This window comes from Scomber scombrus, chromosome 23, assembly GCF_963691925.1.
Source record: "Scomber scombrus chromosome 23, fScoSco1.1, whole genome shotgun sequence".
Taxonomy (NCBI): Eukaryota; Metazoa; Chordata; class Actinopteri; order Scombriformes; family Scombridae; genus Scomber; species Scomber scombrus.
In genome coordinates this window covers 7,060,781-7,082,319 of record NC_084992.1, presented here as the reverse complement: position 1 = coordinate 7,082,319, position 21,539 = coordinate 7,060,781, and the positions used below count along the sequence as shown (strand labels likewise).

Here is a 21,539-nt window from a genome sequence, read left to right as displayed (position 1 = left end):
AATTTCCACAAAATATCGCTAATGCGATAAGTCAAACTCTCTGCATGCCAGAACTCAGCAGGAAGCTCCAGTAAGAACTCCTAAGTAGAAAAGTATTGAAGAGAACTGCTTTCATGGGCAGATTTTATATTTATTATTTATATATTATGATACATCAAGTTTTCTCTTTGTCTTTTTCTTTATTTGAATATTTCTCACTTCTACAGTTGGAGCCAGACTTTTTTTCAGTCTCTTTTTCAAAGTTTGAATGAAAATACATTTTAATGTTTTTACTTATATTTTGGACAAAGATGGGGGTCTTTCATCTGTGTGGCAGCAGATGGGGAAGCCAGATCCATAAAGAAATTGTTTTCCCAGTTTGGTGTGGAAAAACGTTTAAGTTAGCCCCAACTGGATCACCTATCTTCAGTGTTCGACCTCCCTAAGACCCCATTTAGACCAACACAATGGTGCGGGTTAAACTTAAGGTATATCAGTATGACTCAACCCCAAATGGCAACTAACCAAACTTGACAGTCATTATGGTTTGAATTGTTAAATTCAGATCTCTAATAAGTGTGCTTTGGTCATTTTGTAAATTTTTGCTGGGTCAAGATTTGAAGACCGCTGCTCTCCTCGGCTCCAGGACTCACTCCGCGTCGGTCTATAGTCTCAATATTTCACTAAGTTTAATGTTACTTGATTTAGATACGTAGCCAACATTAGTCCAAGTGTGCAGCACTTCCCAGAGAGCCAACATTCGCTTTGGTCTGAGGTGCCAGTGTGTGTTTCCAAAGTGTAAAGGTTACACTCTGTCCTCCTTATTTGGAGGGTTAGAACTGGTTTTCTGACTTCTTGAACTGGAACACTTTGAACTCGGGTGTGCCATCATTCCCATCTCCGACTTCCAACTTCTGAGGTAAATTATGTTGAACCAGGTTGATTTTCAGGGTTTTCCTATTGAAGTGTGACGCCACTCCTCTCAGTTGGTGTTATTTGTTCCAGCACTATTTCATAAGGCGGTCGCACGAAGAGCATAAATCCTAATAAAGTCACGACTGCCTGGAGCAGCTCCACATTGTTGGCTGGTACTCTCCATGTTCATTCTTCAGAGTACATCCATTTCTAGATGTCAGATGCCCAGCGGATCTCGGCTGGACCAGCGCTTTATATGAATGACAGCGACACAGGTTTGACCAGTGTCCAACAGTTCGATATAAATGGGTCCAATGTCTGAAAGAGGTATAATGCTCTTGTAGGTGTTAAGCTGGGGTGTCCACATAATTTTTATATATTGTGCTGCAAAGAGTCCTCCTTCTGAATGTGAGTAGTTCTTTTACCAGAGTTTTTTTGTGAATTCATTTTATTTACTGTTTATATATGTGGTGTGGCAGTAACTTTAATTATTTCAAATCAAAACATCACGTTGATCTGCCTCATTGCCTGAACTGAGTGGAAACTGAGTTTTAGAGGAGGAGAAGAGTGAAAGCAATGGAGAAAAAGAAGAAGTGTTGTAGGTGGAGGAGGAGAGGAAAGAGGGACAGAGAAAGAAGAAATAAAGAAATGGAAAGATGTGGAAGAGAAGCAGATGTAAACAAATAAAGAGGTTGATAGAGAGCAAAGAGAAAATTGTGTTTTATGAGAGAAAAGAAAACAAGGAGTAACAGACAGGAAAGATTAACAAGAGAAAGATGGAGCTCCACACAGATCAAATATGAACAAGTGAGTAAGTGAATGAGCGCTTTCCATATTTGCATATAACTCACAGGCGTGTGCACAGCCAGATTGAATTAGAGTTAGCATAGGTTTGGGTTAGCATATTGCTTTCTGAAGCAGCGCAGGTAGATTACATCAGGCCACAGAGAAATTGAATTAAGCGGCGCTACGTAGCGTAGCCTCGGTTAGCATATTTCTTACTTTAGTGGTCAAAGCAGATTGCCCAGAAATTGAATTTAGCGGGGAAGTGGCTCCGTGTAGAAGATTGTAGTTTAATGTCAGGAGCACAATGAAGTGGAGTGATCTGAGCGTGTTAGCTCGGCTCACTTTTGTGTTAGCGGATGTCAGCAGTGCTTTTGTTAAGCCGAGGCACTTCAGTTATTTTCTACACCTGGATGTTCCTGCTGATGGTCATTCAAGGATGCTCTTATGCCAGCGCAGCATGGAGCAGAAAGTGATGATAATAACTTCACCACCACCAACCCCATCCTCCTCATTTAAATGTTTTCTGCTTGGCTCATATGTTACTTCAACCTGTAAGCTACTAGTGTGAAAATATGTGACCCTGAATGTCAAAGCATTTATTCTCAAAGGCTTCTCTTCACACTACTTTAGCTCGGATTGTGCCTCATTTGTATGTTGCTTCGGACAAAAGCACCTGCCAAAATGTATAAAATTTAAATTTAGACAGGCTGCAGGTTGGAGGTGAGGCTGATAAAAATGCTCCATCAGCATAATAGAGAAGGCATAGTAGAAATGAGCCCTTTCATAGTCAATACGGGCAATTCAGAGCCTCCAGTTCGGCTGCTTTGAAAGTCTTTGGACTGTGATGGAAGCTACGTCTAGAGGAGGACGAGGCACCACATGCAACACATTTCTCCTCTCATCTGAGGATCTGAGGATCAGACACATTTATTACTTCTCAAATTAAAAATAAACAGGAACAGATGAGGAAAAAAATTAAGAGCAGGCTCCCAAAAATAACTTAGTCGTAAGGGATTAATAGTAATCATTGGTATAATAGAGTTAGATGAAAGGTCATTTTTATCTGCAGAAACACTTATAAAAGGACACAATTGCAAAAAAAAGTGTATATTTGACAATTTAAAGCAAGGTTATTTGGCCTTTAAAACTACTGAGAGAACTGCAGAGATGATACTTCTGATAGTTTGACCACCACCACAACAACAACAACAACAACACTATGCAGATTGGGAAATAAAGAGTAAGAAACCTGCCACCATCAGCAGATCTCGCACTCTCGTGAGACATGTTAATGACTTGACACTGCATAAAAACAACAGATTTAATAACATGCAGCAAACTACAACCACAAGCAAAAAAAAGTGAATACAGTGCAGACAGGTCTGAAGGATTTTTAAGGAACTTAAACTTCACTTTTTTGACGTTTTTGCCTTTTTTAGTTTGTCAGATTTGAAAGTGCAGAGAGACATGAAACGGGGGTGAGAGACGGATATGACACGTAACAGCGACTGAAATCAAACAGCGATCACAGGAGGTGAAGAAGAGCAGCAGCAGCAGCAACATGATGCATTCAGGTGCAGTGTTGAGTGTAGATCATCCGTACTTTGGAAGCAGCTCATTATTAAAATCTGTGCTGTCAGATGCAAACAAGACAGATGACACATGGCTAAAATAAAACTTTCTCTCCAGGCACGGTGTTATGGATAGATTACTTTATTAATTCAATTCAATTCAAAATGTTATTAAGGACAACGCTCATGGGGCTCTATATCACTATAAAAAAAAAAAAAAATACAATTAAAACAACAACAACAACAGAGATACATAAGGTGCATAGTAGAGATTCAGTTCATGGTTGCAGTGAGAGTTAAAGTGAGAGTTTGAATGAATAAGGATCTCAGTTTGAATAATAGTAAATAGACAAGGTGCAAATGAACACACAAAAGACTTCTTAAGATAATGAAATGGTATAATATAATAATATAATGTAATATAACGTAATATAATGCCATGTTACATAATATATCGGAATGGTATACTATCATATAATATAATATAATAACGTAATGTAAAGTAATATAATATAACATACTATAACGTAAATGGTATACTATCATATAATATAATATAATAACGTAATGTAATGTAACATAATATAATGTAATATAACGTAATATAATGCCATGTAACATAATATAACGTAAATGGTATTATATCATATAATATAATATAATGACGTAATATAACGCAATATAATGCCATGTTACATAATATAACTTAAATGGTATAATATCATATAATATAATAATGTAATGTAACATAATATAATGTAATATAACGTAATATAATACCATGTTACATAATATATCGGAATGGTATACTATCATATAATATAATATAATATAATAACGTAATGTAATGTAACATAATATATCATAATATAACGTAAATGGTATACAATCATATCATATAATATAATAACGTAATGTAAAGTAACATAATATAACATACTGTAACGTAAATGGTATAATATAATATAATATAATATAATAATGTAATGTAACATAATATAATGTAATATAACGTAATATAATGCCATGTAACATAATATAACGTAAATGGTATAATATAATATAATATAATAATGTAATGTCACATAATATAATGTAATATAACGTAATATAATGCCATGTAACATAATATAACGTAAATGGTATAATAACATATAATATAATAAAGTAATGTAATGTAACATAATATAACATACTATAATGTAAATGGTATAATATCATATAATATAATGACGTAATGTAACATTATATAATGTAATATAACGTAATATAATGCCATGTAACATAATATAACGTAAATGGTATTATATCATATAATATAATGACGTAATGTAACATAATATAATGTAATATAACGTAATATGTCATGTAACATAACTTAATATAATGTGATGTAATGTAACATGATATAATATAATGTAATATCATTTATATAATGTAATACTCTGCAAAGAACGTATCTATTACATCATGGGGTATTCATCTTAATAAAAAGGCTTCTTTAAATGCTGCATTTTTGGGCTGAAATGTAACATAAAAGCTTTGATTCCTCGTCTATAGTCTCTCCGCCTGTCATGTAACTTCCTGAACATCATCTCTCTCTCTCTCTCTCTCTCTCTCTCTCTTTCTCTTTCTCTCTTTCTCTCTACGAGTCTCTGCAGCGGAAATGCAAACGCAACATAACACATAACACGCTGTTCATCTCGCAGCTCTCTCGCGGCTCCTGTTTCATTCAGCGGGTTAACATGAGTCATCACATCTCAACTGAGCCTCTCCATGAAGACTTTCATAAAAAAATATATAAAAAAAGAAGGGTTTGGTTTGGTTTTCCACTCGGCTAATTTTCCTTGTCTGTGCGTCGACTCCCCGGAGTATCTGCTGGATGCATTTATTAGGGACTGAAATACTTCTCACTTTTTTATTTTAATCAGATTACGTGGCTTTGTGACTTTTGCTCCAACTTTCATCTTCAGTGGTGACTCAAGAATAGTGTCAGTCATTTCTAAGCAGCTATCATTTAATATGAGTGAGTGAGTCTCTGTCAGCTAATATTATCATTTCTGATTCATCCCTATGTGTCTACTGATTGATCTTTAAATGTCATTAAAACTCGGGCTGCCAGCAGTGCAGATTTTCATGCTATATGATGTGACTGTGTGCCGCTGTGTGGGTGTGACGAAGACTTTTCATTTTGTTCCTCTATCTTTGGCACTGAGCTTTATGAAAGAACAGTAGCAGTGAGATCTTAACAAACTATCTCTCACATGTTTTAAATGCTGACTCCTGCAATCAGAAGATGCAGTTTTCCACTCCAGCTTTACTTCTGAGTGCAGCTGTTGTTGACTTTTTCAGTGTTTAATTGCAAATCACCTAATAATAATATATATAATCACCTCCTTCAACATCAAATCAAAGTAGATTTAATGTGTTTTTGACACTGAACAATAGAAAAAGACCCTTTACTACCTTTATAAATGCACTGTGATATAATAATGTGTTGTTGTATCCCTAAATTATGACTTAATAAGTCATACTTTTTGTTATTCCTGATCATTTGTATCTTTATATTACTAATGTGTCTGTCGTCTCCCTCTTTAATATTTAGGGTAGGTTCAGACTGTTTGTGTTTATTTGCCCCTAACAGCCAAAATACAGACAGTACATAGCTATAGGCGAGCTAGCAATGGACCATTAGAGACTCTAATTGTTTCTGTTATTTCCCTCCAGTCTCTCTCTTCGCTCCATACATTTATGAATCAAGATTATTAAATGTGAAAATCTTTGGAAAAGTCTTTGCATCTCGCTCAGGGTGAATTTGCATCTACTCGACTCTTTCCATTGACTTAAAGGAAAGGTTCACAGTTTTTCAAGTCTGTCTTAAAACAATAGTCAAGTAGCCAATTGAACATGCATAATCAATGAGTCAAATCAAGTAGATATGTTTCAATGTTAAAGTCTTTTTAGTGCTAAAGTCCCTCTTTTTGTTACTATACTTCCACCAACAGCTCAACAGGGAAACACAAAGAGGGAATTTGATGCTAAAAAGACTGTAAATGTGTCAGATATCCACTTTAATATGACTAACTCAGACTGCTGAAGCCTCATATAAGCTTCACATCAGCACTCACTCACATAGAAAGCACATTTGAAGGATCCTTTGTAATAGTGAGTGTGAACAGGACGAATGATTACAGCGAAGGAAAAACCTCTTTGGACACCTGATTGCTGGGTTACGACACACTTAAAAAATTGTGAATCTGTCCTTTTAATATGCAATAACACCACTTCTAAAATGTGCTTTGGTTTTGGTTTCTGGACTTTAATTTGGAGTATTCACAGTAAAATTAAAAAGGTTCAACTTTGACTTTGTCCATTAATTATTGATTATAATTAAACGATATAATTACTCTGGTGTCACACTCCAGACTAACTGTAAGCAAAACTGGCTTACTGTTAAAACCTTTTTTTTTCTTCTTTTTTTTAAGGAAATATGCTTATTTGCTTTCTTTCCAAGCGTGAGAGGAGATGGTCGATACCACTCTCCTGACTGTCCAATGAGTATGAAGCTTGCTCAGCAGAAATACTGGAAACAGCTGCCTCGCTTGCTCCAAAGTTCAAAAAATACACCTGCTGGACCATTTTCTGATTTTACACTTGAAAGGACACAGAAAACATTTCCCAATATTTGTCGTACTCCTCAAAAAGGCAGACATGTTTTCAGTACGTTTGCAGTTTAAGTGAATCTCCTCAGATGTTCTTCTGGGTCTAAGGTTGTGTTACATTAGCAGAAAAATCCTTGTTAACGTCCCCTTCAATTCGTTTCACGACACTCTCTCTCTCTCTCTCTCTCTCTCTCTCTCTCTCTCTCTCTCTCTCTCTCTCTCTCTCCGTCTCTCTGTGGACCCGAACCTCACCTCACCAGTGTTATGCAAAGCTGCTGTTGGATTAGCATGAACAAGAGTGGTTTCTGTGCTGCAGGCGAGCTGAGATTAAGTTCAAGACTTTATCCTCTGCCGTTTTCACACCACTGACCTGGCTTGCTCAAAGAAAGAGAGAAAGAGAGAGAGAGAGAGAAAGAAATAAAGGGGGAGAGAGAGTTGAGGTATTGGGAGGGGGGGGGGCAGTGCGAGAGGCAGACCGTGGTAATCAATTAAAGACGGACTGGAAATGTATCACAGAAGTGCTTTGAGAGAGAGAGAGAGAGAGAGAGAGAGAGAGAGAGAGAGAGAGAGAGAGAGAGAGGAGAGAGAAAGAAATATGTTTGAGTTTAGAGCCTGACCTATACACTGGTCATATTGGCCTATCACAGATATATTTATGTATTTTTCTGATATGGTTCAGGCAGTAAAAGCATTTTTTTAGCACTCTTAGTAAAATAAACATGATGTTTCTCATGCTTCAAGTCACTACAGACCTTTATATTCTGCATTAAACCAAAGACCAGGATCTTTCTATAACCTTAACTAAGTGCTGCCAGTGTCTAAACATAATCATACACAGGTTTGATAATGATGTTCTCAGTGTTTATTTCCCCACAGGATCACATATCGCATATTTTGGCAGGAAAACTAATTGAAAAATGTCTCTGTGCACCTGAATATGCGACAGATGCATCAGAGGAAAACACAACTTGAATAGAAATGAGGAAAAACTCACAGACACACCCACACACACACACACACACACACACACACACACACACACACACACACACACACACACACACAGTCTCATATACTGTGGGGATATTTATGAGTTCACAATGTTTCAGGTTTGTCCGCTATATGCACGTTCCCCGATGAAGGTCGGAGAGACTGAAGTGTTTTAATCTATTAAAATATTCCAGGAGTAACTGAGACAGACTAAACTAATAAAATACACTGTTTCTCAACTTATATTAATACATCCATATGTTACCTTTGATGCTGATAAAATGTTGAGCTTGTAGATTCAGACAGGAAGACGGCATCATGTGACTTCCCTCATCACCGATAGCCACACACATATATATACATATATAAGGGTCAATGACGGGTTTTTTGTGTCCATGTGGTTTAGTCAAATTTAAAAGGGGTTCAAATGTGAAAATAAACTTATGAATAACTTTCTTTGTGGACCTAGCATCAAATTTCTGCTCTTAATCCATTTTGAGAGAATATATTAGAGGATTATGGTAAAAATGTGTAAGTGGTGTAACCATAAAAACAAATAATTCAACTTGCTTAAAAACAGTAAATTGTCAATAAAACACCATATCAACTAGTTTGGCATGATCTTACATTATAACTTTCATATTAAATAAAGGTAATGGAATACAATTGTTCTAAATATTACATTTAATCTGGTAACCATGGAGATCAGGAAACATTTACAGTCATTATTAGTATAAGTTCACTTAAATACACTGTAGGTGGATCAAATATTTAATATTTATCTTTTGTGGTTACACCATTTGACATTTTCAGGAGTATTCAGTCTTACTTTTGGTTAAAGAAAATGGTGCAAATGTAATTTCAAATGATATAAAACCAACAACAATACATAATGTACATTTTAACAAACCTGATGCTGCTTTTCAAACTATTTTTTTTTTTTAAATATTTGAATTGCTCATCTTGCCAACTCTTATTTGTCACTGACCCTTACACCACATGACACACAGGCTTGAAACGTACAGGACAAACAACCATTTGACCAAACACCCACTAATTTAATTCACTGGTTGTTCCACACTCCAGAGATGTTTTTGTTCTTGTCCTTTCTCGTCTGTTTCTGGCTCTCTGACAAGTTGGAGAGCTGTTTTTTAACGGCGCCGTTACGTCAAGTGTTTCCTGTCTGAGTAGTAAACTATGACGAGGACATTTGCTGACTGAAGCTCCGACTTAAACCGAGACCAAAACAGAAGAGGAGAGAAAAGAGCAGACTGCTGTAGTTTGGCCAAGCCAAGAGATCAACTCCCTCATTAGCATATTGCTGCCATGGCAACAGGAAACCAAACTGGAGCCAGGCAAGTGATATAGATGGAGACGGAGGAGAGGATGGCAAAGGAAAAGAGAGAGGAAGAGGAAGAAAGGAAAGGAGGAAAATGCAAAGCAAAGAGAAAAGAAGTGGAGATGGAGAGGAGAGGAAAGAAGAACAAAAGGAAAGAAGAAGAAGAGAAGGAGGAGGAGCACTGAGGATGAAGAGGATTAGTTGTGGAAGAGGAAGGACATGAGGAGCATGGAGAAGAGGAATTAAAGGAGAAATAAAGAGTGGGAGGAAGAAAAAGGAGAGAAAGAGGAGGAGGAGGAGGAAGAGGGAGCAGCCACCTTGGTTTGACTTCCAACACCTCAACTCTCTCTCCTCCCCTCTCGCCTCCTTTTTTTCTGCTTCTATCGTTTCATCTATATAATTAAATCCTCTCGTTATCCAATATCCTCTTTCCCTCTGTGTCTCTCTCACACACACACACACACACACACACACACACACACACACACATACACATATTTACACATAACCAGATAGGAGCTTTGAGAATCAAACATGACAAAAAAGTGTGTGTGTGTGTGTGTGTGTGTGTGTGTGTGTGTGTGTGTGTGTGTGTGTGTGTGTGTGTGTTTATCTCTGGTCGCTGGTTATCAGCGCTGTGTGGCTGAAAATGAGATGATTAAATTGAGTGTAGAAACCCACCCGTTCCCAGAAAAAGACAGAAACACTGCTTCATACAAACCGCACACACACACACAAACACACACACACACACACACACACACACACACACACACACACACACACACACACACACACACACACACACACAAGCACATATTTCACTACAGTAACAGCTGAAAACTCCCATCTGGAACATTTTAGGTCATTTTTCGTAACGTTTCCATGTTAAACAAGAACCCTCTTTTCCTTTTTATAATAAAAAATATCTTCAATATCTTAAAAAGGAAATTTGAAGATGATTTTGCTTTTAAGGTGCATTACGTAAAACTGGCTTGAGTTCAAAAGTCTGATTTCAGAGGTCACTAAATGAGTTTGTAACTGCTTTAAACTTTAAACTTAACTCATCTACTGAATCTACTAAACTTCTCATCAAAACTTTTATAAACTATAATAACTTAAAACGGAGAGACATACGTTAATACAGAACACTGAAGAACTGCAGCTATGAACTACGAAGACATTATATTATAGAAAGTGAAACGTTGGACGTATTCTGAGATTTTGCAGGATTGTCCAACGTTGACATTTTTGTGTCGGGCAACATGTTTGCTGCTCCAGGGCTCCCCGTAGGTTCAGCACCACGGACAGCTCCTGGAACATTTAGTACATATATTTAGGTTTTTCTGCGATGATAGAAGCCATGATGGTGGAACTCACACATGGATGATCCGAATAAAACATTTTAATGATAAATTATTCATGAAACAAGCCCACACTTTTGTTTGATTGACAGTTTAAGTTGCTGACCGGAGCTTTTATTTAGTTTGTTTTTTTTGTAATTTGCCTCTTTAAGCTTTTAGATAAAGTTTTTTGCTTGATGACAGTTGTGCGTCCTTGTGTGAAGGTGGATGTTTATTTTCCTCCATTAATTTAATAGGCTTTTTGTTTTATTTCTTTGTATATATATATGTGTGTGTGTGTGTGTGTGTGTGTGTGTGTGTGTGTGTGTGTGTGTGTGTGTGTGTGTGTGTGTGTGTGTGTGTGTGTGTGTGTGTGTGTGTGTGTGTGTGTGTGTGTAGACGCAGCAATCAAACCTTTTTAGAGTATGAGGCTTATTTACAGTCCTGGGATTCATACCAAGACCAGACTAATCACTCAAGAAACAGACATGAGGAGGAGAAGAAGGTGGGGAAGAAACCAAAAAAGAAAAAAGAAAAAAATACGATCTTGGCAAGAGAGCAGGAGATTAAACGCTTTGTGGCTCTCTGTGACTCAGATGGCAGCCGAGAAAGAGAGAGAGAGAGAAAAGAAAGGAGGGAAGCAGAGAGGAAGAACGGAAGGGAACGGGGGATCATAGGGAAGCTGGGATGGATGGAGGGGACACAATGGGGGAAGAAAAGGAGAGTAAAGAAAGACTCTGCTGGTTTCTTGGTGACTCAGAGGGCAGCTTGAAGGGCCTGATGGGGGACAAACAGTCATTGATGTAATGCCAACAGTATTAATGGATGAGTCGTAGTGAGATGTAAATGGAAACAACCTGCAGCTCCACTTCTGTCACGGCAGGAAGTGACCTTTTGGTTTGTCGTTAACAGCTGCTGGCAGAAGGTAAAACATCCTCCGCTTTACCTGCTCGAGTCCCGTTAAAGAGCTTTAGGAGGATTTTAAAACGCTGCTTCTTGGTTCAATGTGCAGTTTTTATTTAAAGTCTCAATGTTTTCTTGTTGTAAACTCCTCCTTCTCACTTCCAAAAAGTCACATCTCACACTGAGTTTTACAACTTTTAAAGCTTCACATTGTATCTGCTTGTCAATGTAGCAACACATCAAATAATGTATTGTCTGTAAATAATGGAAATTATTATAATATATATATATTTATTATTTTATGTTTTTCATTTAGGATCACTGAAGGTTTTAGTTTTGTGTCTTTTCTGTGTCACTAAAAATTGCCTTTGAAAGATCCATGAGGTTCTTTGTGAAACAGCTTCTGTCGAGGCAGAAGATTAATGTTTTCTCTGTTTTCCAAAGGTCACATTGTAGTCTCTCCTCTTTTTTCACATTCATCCTTTTTCATACCGATGTTAAACTCATTTATTTAAAGAAACGGACAGCCAAACAATTTCTCTCTCTCTCTCTCTCTCTCTCTCTGCAGTTTGTGGCGCAGCCGAACTGCCAGCAGCTACTCGCCACGCTGTGGTATAACGGCTTCCCGGGCTGGAGGAGACGACACTGGGCCGTCAAACTGGTCACCTGCTTCATCATCGGACTCCTGTTTCCTGTCTTCTCACTGGTACGTGGGGAGGGAGGGAGAGGGAAAGAGAGAGAGAGAGAAGGAGGAAAAGGAAAGAGAAGTAGGTGGGAGGGAAATGTATGAGGAGAGAAGGGATTGAGGAAAAGATAGAGTGAGGAAGGGAGGGAGGGAACAAGAAAGGAGTGTGGAAAGAAAGAGAGTTTGAGAAGAAGGGAAAAGGGAGCGAGCAAATAAAAAAACCCTTGGTGGATGGGATGGAAGAAGAAAGTGGGGGGGGGGAAAGAGGAACAAGGATGAAACGCAGTTAAAAAAGATGGAATAAATTAAAAGAAAGAGGAAACAGAGGGGTGAATAAGTAGAGGAACAAAAAAAAACAAAAAAGAGGGAAAGAAAGAGAAAGAAAACTTAAGAAAGAACAGAGAAATGATGGAGTGGTTTAGGAGAGAAGATGAGAGAGTTTCCCTCCAAGAAAATTAGTTGCCAGGCAGCAATTAAGCAAAACTCTCACTGGCTGGAAAATGGAACAGCTGTTGCCAGGCAACATGAGCATGACAACAACAACAACACTCATCCTAAAAAGAAACCAAAAAGAGAGACAATTTATTATTATGTTTTGCTTTTAAAGGAGTTAATGAGTGTTTGGAGATATTTTCACATAATGCTCATTGGGGGCATTTTGTTATTATTAATATGTTCGAATAAAATAATTAAATCAAATACCTTTTAAAGTGTAACACCACCGACTCTGGTTCATTCACTAAATTCAGGCGCCGTAATAAGTTTGTTTGTGTTCATTTTCACTCCTTTCTCTGTCTTCTGTCCTCCTTTCCTCTCCTTTTTTCCTGTTTTTACTCCTGTCTCCTTCAACTTCTCCTCTCCTCTTGTCTTTCTCCTATTGTAACCCCTCTTCTTCCTCCTCCTCCTCCTCTTCCTCTTCCTCAGATCTACCTGTTGGCTCCGAAGAGCGCGCTGGGTCGTTTCATAAAGAAGCCCTTCATCAAGTTCATCTGTCACACAGCGTCCTACCTGACCTTCCTCTTCCTCCTGCTGCTGGCCTCGCAGCACATCGCCCGGACCAACCTCCACATGCAGGGACCCCCACCCACCATCGTGGAGTGGATGATTCTCCCGTGGGTGCTGGGTATGAAAATGAAACCTTTTTATACGCTTACAGATTTTTCTAGTTTGTTCTTTTTCTCCTCTTGCTTCTTGTTTAATTGTCCATTTAATTAATTGGTTGATTGTATTGAAAATTAGTTGTTTGGCTCATTTTTCAAGCAAACATTTCATGCTTCCAGCTTCTCAAATATGAGCATTTCCTATTAATATTTGTCTTAAGTGATTATATAATTAGTATTTTGGGATTTTGGACACATATCACTTCAGGCTCTAGGAAAGTCCAATTGAAATTTTCCATTGTTAATTTAATCGGCAATAAAAATGGTTGTTAGTTGCAGCAGCTTTAGTGTGTAATAATTCTGGTAATTGTGATAGTTCAGCTTTGGGTTACAGAATATACGTCTACACCTCCCAAAATCATCCATCACAATGACCTGTAGCTCCACAACTCGTTGACATAATGAGGAAAACATATGTGACAGTTCACAAAAATGTTGATTCTAAAAGTATCAGTAAAACATTTATTCGTTTTTTGCCATGTTGGTCTTATGAGTCTGCCAAAACGCATTATTTTACTATTTAAAGGTTATGTGAAAGCTGCTGGTAGCACTGGGTTAAAGTTGGAGAAAGTCTTGTGCTGAGTCTCAAATCTCGTATTTCTGTACTTACCACTTAATATTGTGAGTGTGTAAGTGTGTTCAAACTGAGAAGTATGGAAAAATGCAGTGCACGTGAGTATCCGGATGGTTTCCCCTTAAAACAGTCGCCATCTTGGCTACATAGCAGAAGGGCAGGGGTCGCTTTTCAACCTGGAAATGACGGCCGAGGTAGTTGTAACTATGGTGACATCATCACATTATACAAATGTAAATTATATATTTGTATTTTGCATTAAGATATAAGCCATCAGTAGGTTTCTTGGCTTAATTTAGCAGTCTGTAATGATTTGGTACCGCGAACAATAACATGAACGTTAATGCTACGCTACACAAATAAGTACACAGTGCACTACACAGAAATCTACTAACAGAAGTATGTGATTTGAGACGCATCATAAGCTTAATGCAGTGACTTGAAGCGTAACGTATTCATTAACATTTGACTTTTATCCTTCACTTAACTTAACTAACTCGCTCCTGTTGCATGAACCTAAACACAAAGCACTCAGGATGTGATTTTATTCATAAAAACATTACCTATGAATATAAACCAGGCAATGATTACACATGAATTAAATTGAGTAATATATAAACATAAGCTGGACTCTTATGTGACCGGTTTGTTAGATTAAGTGAGACGGAGAAGAATCGTGGTTAGAGTGAAATTTTAACACCAGAAATCACAGTTTCACAGCCTGTTTTCTCTCCACAGTCAACTTATGTCACAGTTTATTTCTCCTTTTGTATTTCCTTTTTTCTTTCCTGGAGTTTTTTTTCTTCTTCTCTTTAATAAATGACTCACCTCATCTCATATTTTCCTCCACTTGAATGAGTCGCTGTTCAATAAGAAGCCCGATGGAGGAGAAATGTCTCTTCTGTCCAGACAATGAAAAAACAAACCAGATTTAAATTTAATGTAAATAAACAAATTTCTTTTACTTTGATTGCTAATCATGTAGAGGCCTCGGAGTGTGTCAGTACATGTGTGTGTGTGTGTGTGTGTGTGTGTGTGTGTGTGTGTGTGTGTGTGTATGTGTGTGAGAGACGTTGACTGTATGTTTGTATAGAGGGACGTGGGTGTGTGTGGAGGAGGTGGTTGTGTGTGTGTGTGTGAGCGAGTGTAGGTTGGTTGGGTTGGTGGGTGTGAAAAAAAAATGAGTGATTACATCTCCATATTCTCTCTCTCTCTCTCTCTCTCTTTCTCTCTCTCTCTCTCTCTCTCTCTCTCTCTCTCTCTCTCTCTCTCTCTCTCTCTCTCTCTCTCTCTCTCTCCGAGCTGACACCAATCATTTCCAAATCATAATCTCTTGGAAACACACAAAACCATCTGCTCTCCTCAATACTGTAACTTCTCTTCTTCTTCTTCTTCTTCTTCTTCTTCTTCTTCTTCTTCTTCTTCTTCTTCTTCTTCTTCTTCTTCTTCTTCTTCTTCTTCTTCTTCTTCTTCTTCTTCTTCTTCTTCTTCTTCTTCTTCTTCTTCTTCTTCTTCTTCTTCTTCTTCTTCTTCTTCTTCTTCTTCTTCTTCTTCTTCTTCTTCTTCTTCTTCTGGCTTTTTCTCTCTTTGAAATCGCTCAGCTGCAAAAAAAAAAAAACAAACCCTGCCACAGTAGCAGGTTGTAATGCTGATGATTAAACATTAGATCTTTTTTTCCGCTGTTACTTCCCTCAAATTTCCTCGAAATGAAAGCGACTTCTAAAAGTTTGCATCATCCGAAAGGTTTCAGTCTCGCCTGTCACAAAAAGTTTCCCAAAGCTAATTTTTTACTTTTTATTTCAATTGTTATGCTTGCAATATTTCCTTGTCACTGCAGGTGTTTCATGCTTTAATAAAAAAACTCCTCGGCTTCTAATGGTTGAGGTTTCATTTTAAAGCAATGAATCTTACTTTTATGGTAATTTTTAAACATAATGTGTCACTCTTATCATGTCCAAAACCTTAAAAAAGAAAGACTGAAAAAAAGTCTGAAAACACAAAAGAATATATATTAAATAATACATAAGTACACAGCTGGGTTACATGTTAAAGTATTTTATTATTGTACAATAAGGAGACAGGACATAACATTGGTATTATAACAAACCTAATCTATTATAGTTTCTTAAGGAAATAAAGAAATGAGCCATATATGACTGTTGACCCCTTATCATGTTCTGCTTGACCCAGAACTCAGAAACCCAAAACCGAGACCTCAAAAAATAGCAAAACAATTAAACACACAGTAATAAGATAGAAAGCAGTAGAGCCCGACCGATATATCAGTCAGCTGATATTATGGGCCGATATTGACCAATCACAGATGTATCAGTATCAGAGTGTCGTTATAAGTGTTAATATGTTTGTTTTCTTGGTATTTAGTTAGTTATAGTTATTTATAATTATTAAATTCCCAGTGTAGTTTACTGTTTCAGTGCACTGGCATCATTTTAGACAATTAAGTTTACTGTCAAATGGTAAAATATTATGCCTTTATTACATATCTTTGTCACAAGTGTTTTTAAGGGATCATTGTAAAAAAGAAAAGAAAAGAAAAAAGCAAATAGAAAGCAGTGAACATACTTTCATGATCTTGTATTAAAACAATAAACCAACTATTGGATCTTTCATTACTTGTACAACTAGTTACAGTTCCTCTGTTAGTGAAGAGAAATCTTTGAGCAAAAGATTATTCCTTCGGTTATTCCTCTGCAATTTTATTAACGTCATTCCACCACAAGGGAAAAACTTGATGGACAGATCTAATATAACTCCAAATATACAGTAAATGTCATGTTGTAGGGAGACCAGATGAAATAGAAAATAACTTTATGAATTATTTAGAATAAAAACTAACTTTGCCTGAAGTTTCTTTACACAGACCAAATATGTTTGTTGGCCTCGAGGCTGCAGCCAAAACAACAACATCCAACATCCAACAAAAGCAGGAAACAAGCAAACAGGAAGCACTGATGGATGACATTAATGTGCTCATACATGCATGACTCTATGAGTGTGTTTAAATAACCAGCAGTGTGTGTGTGTGTGTGTCTGTGTGTTTCAGGCTTCATCTGGGCAGAGATTAAGGAGATGTGGGACGGTGGATTCACAGAGTACATCCACGACTGGTGGAATCTGATGGACTTCGCCATGAACTCGCTCTACTTGGCCACCATATCGCTGAAGATAGTGGCCTACGTTAAGGTACGACCGGGCAACTGTTACTGTCCACAGCACAAACTGAAACCTGAACAAGAACCAGTCATCCAGACAGGAATCAAGCTTCTCAAAGCAGAAGGAGAGAGGAGAAAAATGTGCAGTGGCAGCAGTTTTGTCGAGGCAGATGGTCGCCCACCTAGAGTCCGGCTCTGCTTGAGGTTTAAAAGGGGGCTTTTTCCTCGCCAAGTGCTTCTCATGGGGGGATGTTGGGTCTCTTTAAATTAAATTAAAGGGTACAGTCTAGACCTGCTCTATGTGAAAAGTGCCTTTTGGTGTGATTTGAATTGAAAGTAACCAAACTACAGTGTTTTTTAAAGTAATCTGCACCAAGCAACAGAGTTACATGATGAAGCATCCGGATATGCAAAATAGCATAACAAGGAAAAGGCAAAAAAAACTGGTTCTTGTCTCTCATCCAAAAAGGCTTCCTCACTTTGTTACAACCCAGCTTGTGAGGGGGGGAAAAAGGGAAGCTACATAAAACCAGGTGTTGTGGGTTAAAATAAAGAAAAAGAAGATCTTCAACAAAAAGCACTTTACATGACCACACACTGGACTCAGGATGTAAACATCAGTCTCTGGTGCCAAGCCCAGCACTTTGTATTCCCACATCCACCACAGACTCCTGCTTAAGACTCAAGGATGATATTTAATTCACTTTAAATGTTTTCCTCACAACATAATCCAGGCAGCGAGTATGTGGTGCTAATGCGACTTAATTGGAACAACAGTTTAGTGCTAAATGAACGGGATTTCCAGGAGGCAGGGTTGCATCCCAAAACGTATGATCGTGCAGACTGTACTCAGCAAATACAGAAGTGATTCAACTGTGAAATGTGTGTTTTACATTTGCTGTGTCATAAAATGCAGATTTGCAGCAAATGAATAAATCCACTAATTTATTCTGGTTTTTCTTCCTTTTTTCACCTGTTTAATGATAGTGAAGAAAAATGTTCGGTCAGTTAGTTCTGTGATCATGATTTCAGTCATGCAAGAGCCGCAAGATGAAATATTAAATAGCCAATCAGTTCGTAGCTTTAATGTGTATAATTGCTGTTTATATGCACTGTAAACATCACACGTGACCTTTGACCTACGAAACAGCCGACTGCTGTTTGTCTCATGTAGCAATTCAACCGTGAGTTTCACTTTGATGCCGCAGCGCAGCTTTCGGCTTTAATAATGCTTTGTTTAGCCGCATGCTCTTCATGCATACAAGGTTTATCTATTTATTAAAAGTTAATGTAATGTAATCATACACACACATACATACACACACACACACACACACACCAGACGGCCGGGCCATCTGCAGCAGCTGTGAGTCACTGATGGAGACGGGTGGCCCTCCTACACAGGTCCCACACACACACACACACATATATACGTATATATGCATATACAGTTTGCACACACACATATATAGATACAGATGCTACATAAAGTACATACACACACACACACTTGTATCCTTACATAAAAATACATTGGTAAAAGTTTGCACACAAATAGAGAAAATCTATATAAACACTTAAGGCGCCATAATTGTGTCAGATTATTAGTGTGTTGTGTGTTGTACGACGCACCTATAAATATAAAATCTTAATTGCAGAGTGTACAGTGTCAGTTTGAGTGTTTGCAAATCTTAAATAGAAGAAAAGTCAATGAAAGCTGAGACATGTCGTCGACCTGCAGGTCCCAGGCCTGTTTCATGAAAGCATATTGCGAACTCTGCTTACATGTAAATCGCTAATGGTGCCACAGTCCCGAATAAAAAGAAGCAAAAAAAACTGCACTAATGAAAGGAAAGTTGTGCTTGTACTGTCCCATTCAGATCGGTTTGTTTGTAGATGTGCGTCGTAGCAGCGGTATCATGAGAATATCGGTCTTAAATTTTCCACATTTCTTTTTTCATTTGAATATTTAAAGTCCTCCAGAGAGCTGACAGTCCCAAATTTTGCTCTGTCATTGTGTGTGTGTGTGTGTGTGTGTGTGTGTGTGTGTGTGTGTATTGTATGTGTGTGTGTGAGTGACAGAGAGAGAGAGTGCATCTGAGAGAAAGTGCAAGAGTCTATAAATTAATGAGTGTGTGCATCTGTGTGCATGTTTCTGTTTCCGGCTGTCGCTCTGAGAGTGTGTGTGTGTGTGTGTGTGTAGTGTGTGTCTCTTCGTCTGTGTGTGCGTGTGTATAGTGTGTGTGTGTGTGTGTGTGTGTGTGTGTGTGTGTGCAGAGGGTGAATGCTAATAGAGGCAGAGTTAACAAGACAGAAGTCCTGTGGAAGTTTAATGGCTGAATTTGGAATGAGGAGGAAGCCAAGCATGAGAAAACTGAGAGATGTGGAGAAAGATGGCGGGATGGGATTGAGAGAGAGAGAGAGAGAGAGAGAGAGAGAGAGAGAGAGAGAGAGAGAGAGAGACAGAGAGACGCAGTGCTGGAAAAGAAGAGTGATGGGTGGAAGTGTCAGATTGAGAGGAAAGCTGGCAGACAAAGAGAATGAGGGAGGTCAGAGAGGGAGAAAGAGAAAGACTGCACTTATGAACTGTATTAAGTTTAAGAATAGTGGTTTTAGTCGATTTGTGGGTGGTGTTGGAGAACTATTAAAAAAAAGGGTGTTTATCTTTGAATACTGTAACATTATGCGGAAAACTATTGCTTTCTATCTGAGAGTAACGGGATAATAATAGTGTTTTCTTTTTCTTTTTTCTTCCTGTTGTAAGAACATGAATACACCGAAACTAAAAGTGTCTCTTGATACTTTCCAATTTCCTTACGGTTAACACTCAGCCCTTAAACACATAAATCTTTTCAAAAATGGTCACAAATGTATAGTTTCCTTTTTTTTCTTTTTTCTTTTTTTAAGCCAAGTTATTTCCTAAAACAGATAGGCACTGAATTTTATAGCGAATGTAAGTCACACAGGAGGAAAATAATGCATCTGTTGGGAACTACTGTATTTTCCAGTGTGGATTAATACATATTTACTGCTGTAGTGAGTATTCTGGCAGGTGCACAGCATGTGAGATTGAGTCAAAATAAACTACAGCGTGTGTCTTCATAGTAATGAAGGAAAATGTGGCTTATTGATTCTTAGCTTATTTATTGATTCTTAGCTTATTTATTTGTAATACTTATTTTAGAAAATCTTGCCTTGTATCCTCTTTTTATTTATTCTCTTGGTTTTATTTTAAGCAATACATTATTTCTTTTTTATGTATGCAAATGCATGAGAGTGACCATTAAAGTGAATCTCGAAACTAATCTTTTAATCGTTTTTGGTCAACAATGGACCAGATTTTGTTTAGCTTAAATCTACATTGAGTTGCACATTATGGTTAATTTAATATTAGGCAGCAAAGAAGCACTTTAACTTGCAATGATGCAGAAGCTCTTTGACGTTTATCTAGTACTTTTTTCTTTACGCTGATGTTTCGGAAACAGCGCTGCAAACGTCAATCATCAAAGTGCTGCTGCTTCTTAGCTAGTTTGTGTGCTTGTTTGTTGCCAACAGTTAAATAAAGTAGATGTTGGTTTTATTTATTTATTTGTTTCATGATTACTTGACAGTAAGATAAGATACTGACAATAATATTGAGAGATGGGTGGAGGAGAGCTAGCCTAGCTTAGCGCAAAACCTGAAAGCGGGAGGAAACGGTTAGCGTAGCTCAATCTTAGGTGACTTTAAACAACTCCTTGTGGAATTAACACTTGTAGATGTAAAGACATTATGATTTCACAAACAATTAATTTGTTTATATATTGAATACGGCTGGGTATCATTTAAAAAATATATACCAGTCCAAGTACCCCTTAAAGTGATACTGATTCCAACTGAGTACGTCATTCGATACCCATTACACATTTAGTGTAGCCTCACTTTAGAGCGTTTAGGTGGCATCTTGGCTGCTGAACTGTTAAGCTCGCTAACTCAAATTCACCACGACCAATCACATGTCGCATTAAATCAAAGAACGCTTGCGTTGATTGGCTGTGAGCAAGTAAATACAAATAGTCATATTGTTTAAGTTCTGGTTGCAAAAACGATCGATTGCAGGTATCAAGCAGAAGTCGTTGTCATGGTAAAATTGCGAGCTTCGCTTTATTTCCCAACTCTGAATAAAACCCAGGAGATTTTTTTTAAATGTTTCGTTGCTGTCTAACAAGAAAATGATGATTGTAATAACTTATCTTTGACATGTTGATGCGTATTGTTTGTGCAGCATGAATAATTCAGCTCAAATATACATAGCAATGCTTCAGTTTGGTATTGTATTACATGATTAGATCCATCAACAGTTTAGATTGCTGTCGACATGCATTTATGTCTACATAACAAAATCCATAACACTACACACATCACAACACTACAGTAAAAAAAAAACCTATATGCTTTTTTAAACCTTTCCCTACTTCAT

The 21,539-nt window shown here is 37.6% G+C and overlaps 1 protein-coding gene across 1 annotated transcript in view; it reads left to right on the top strand.

Annotated features, from left to right (window-relative positions):
* trpc5a (transient receptor potential cation channel, subfamily C, member 5a) overlaps positions 1 to 21,539 on the top strand; it is an 80,705-nt gene that overhangs the window by 32,759 nt on the left and 26,407 nt on the right. The window contains exons 8-10 of the mRNA XM_062444909.1: positions 12,057 to 12,194; positions 13,098 to 13,296; positions 16,972 to 17,111. Of these exons, the coding sequence (XP_062300893.1) occupies positions 12,057 to 12,194; positions 13,098 to 13,296; positions 16,972 to 17,111 (477 nt within the window). The remainder of the gene's footprint in view (positions 1 to 12,056; positions 12,195 to 13,097; positions 13,297 to 16,971; positions 17,112 to 21,539) is intronic.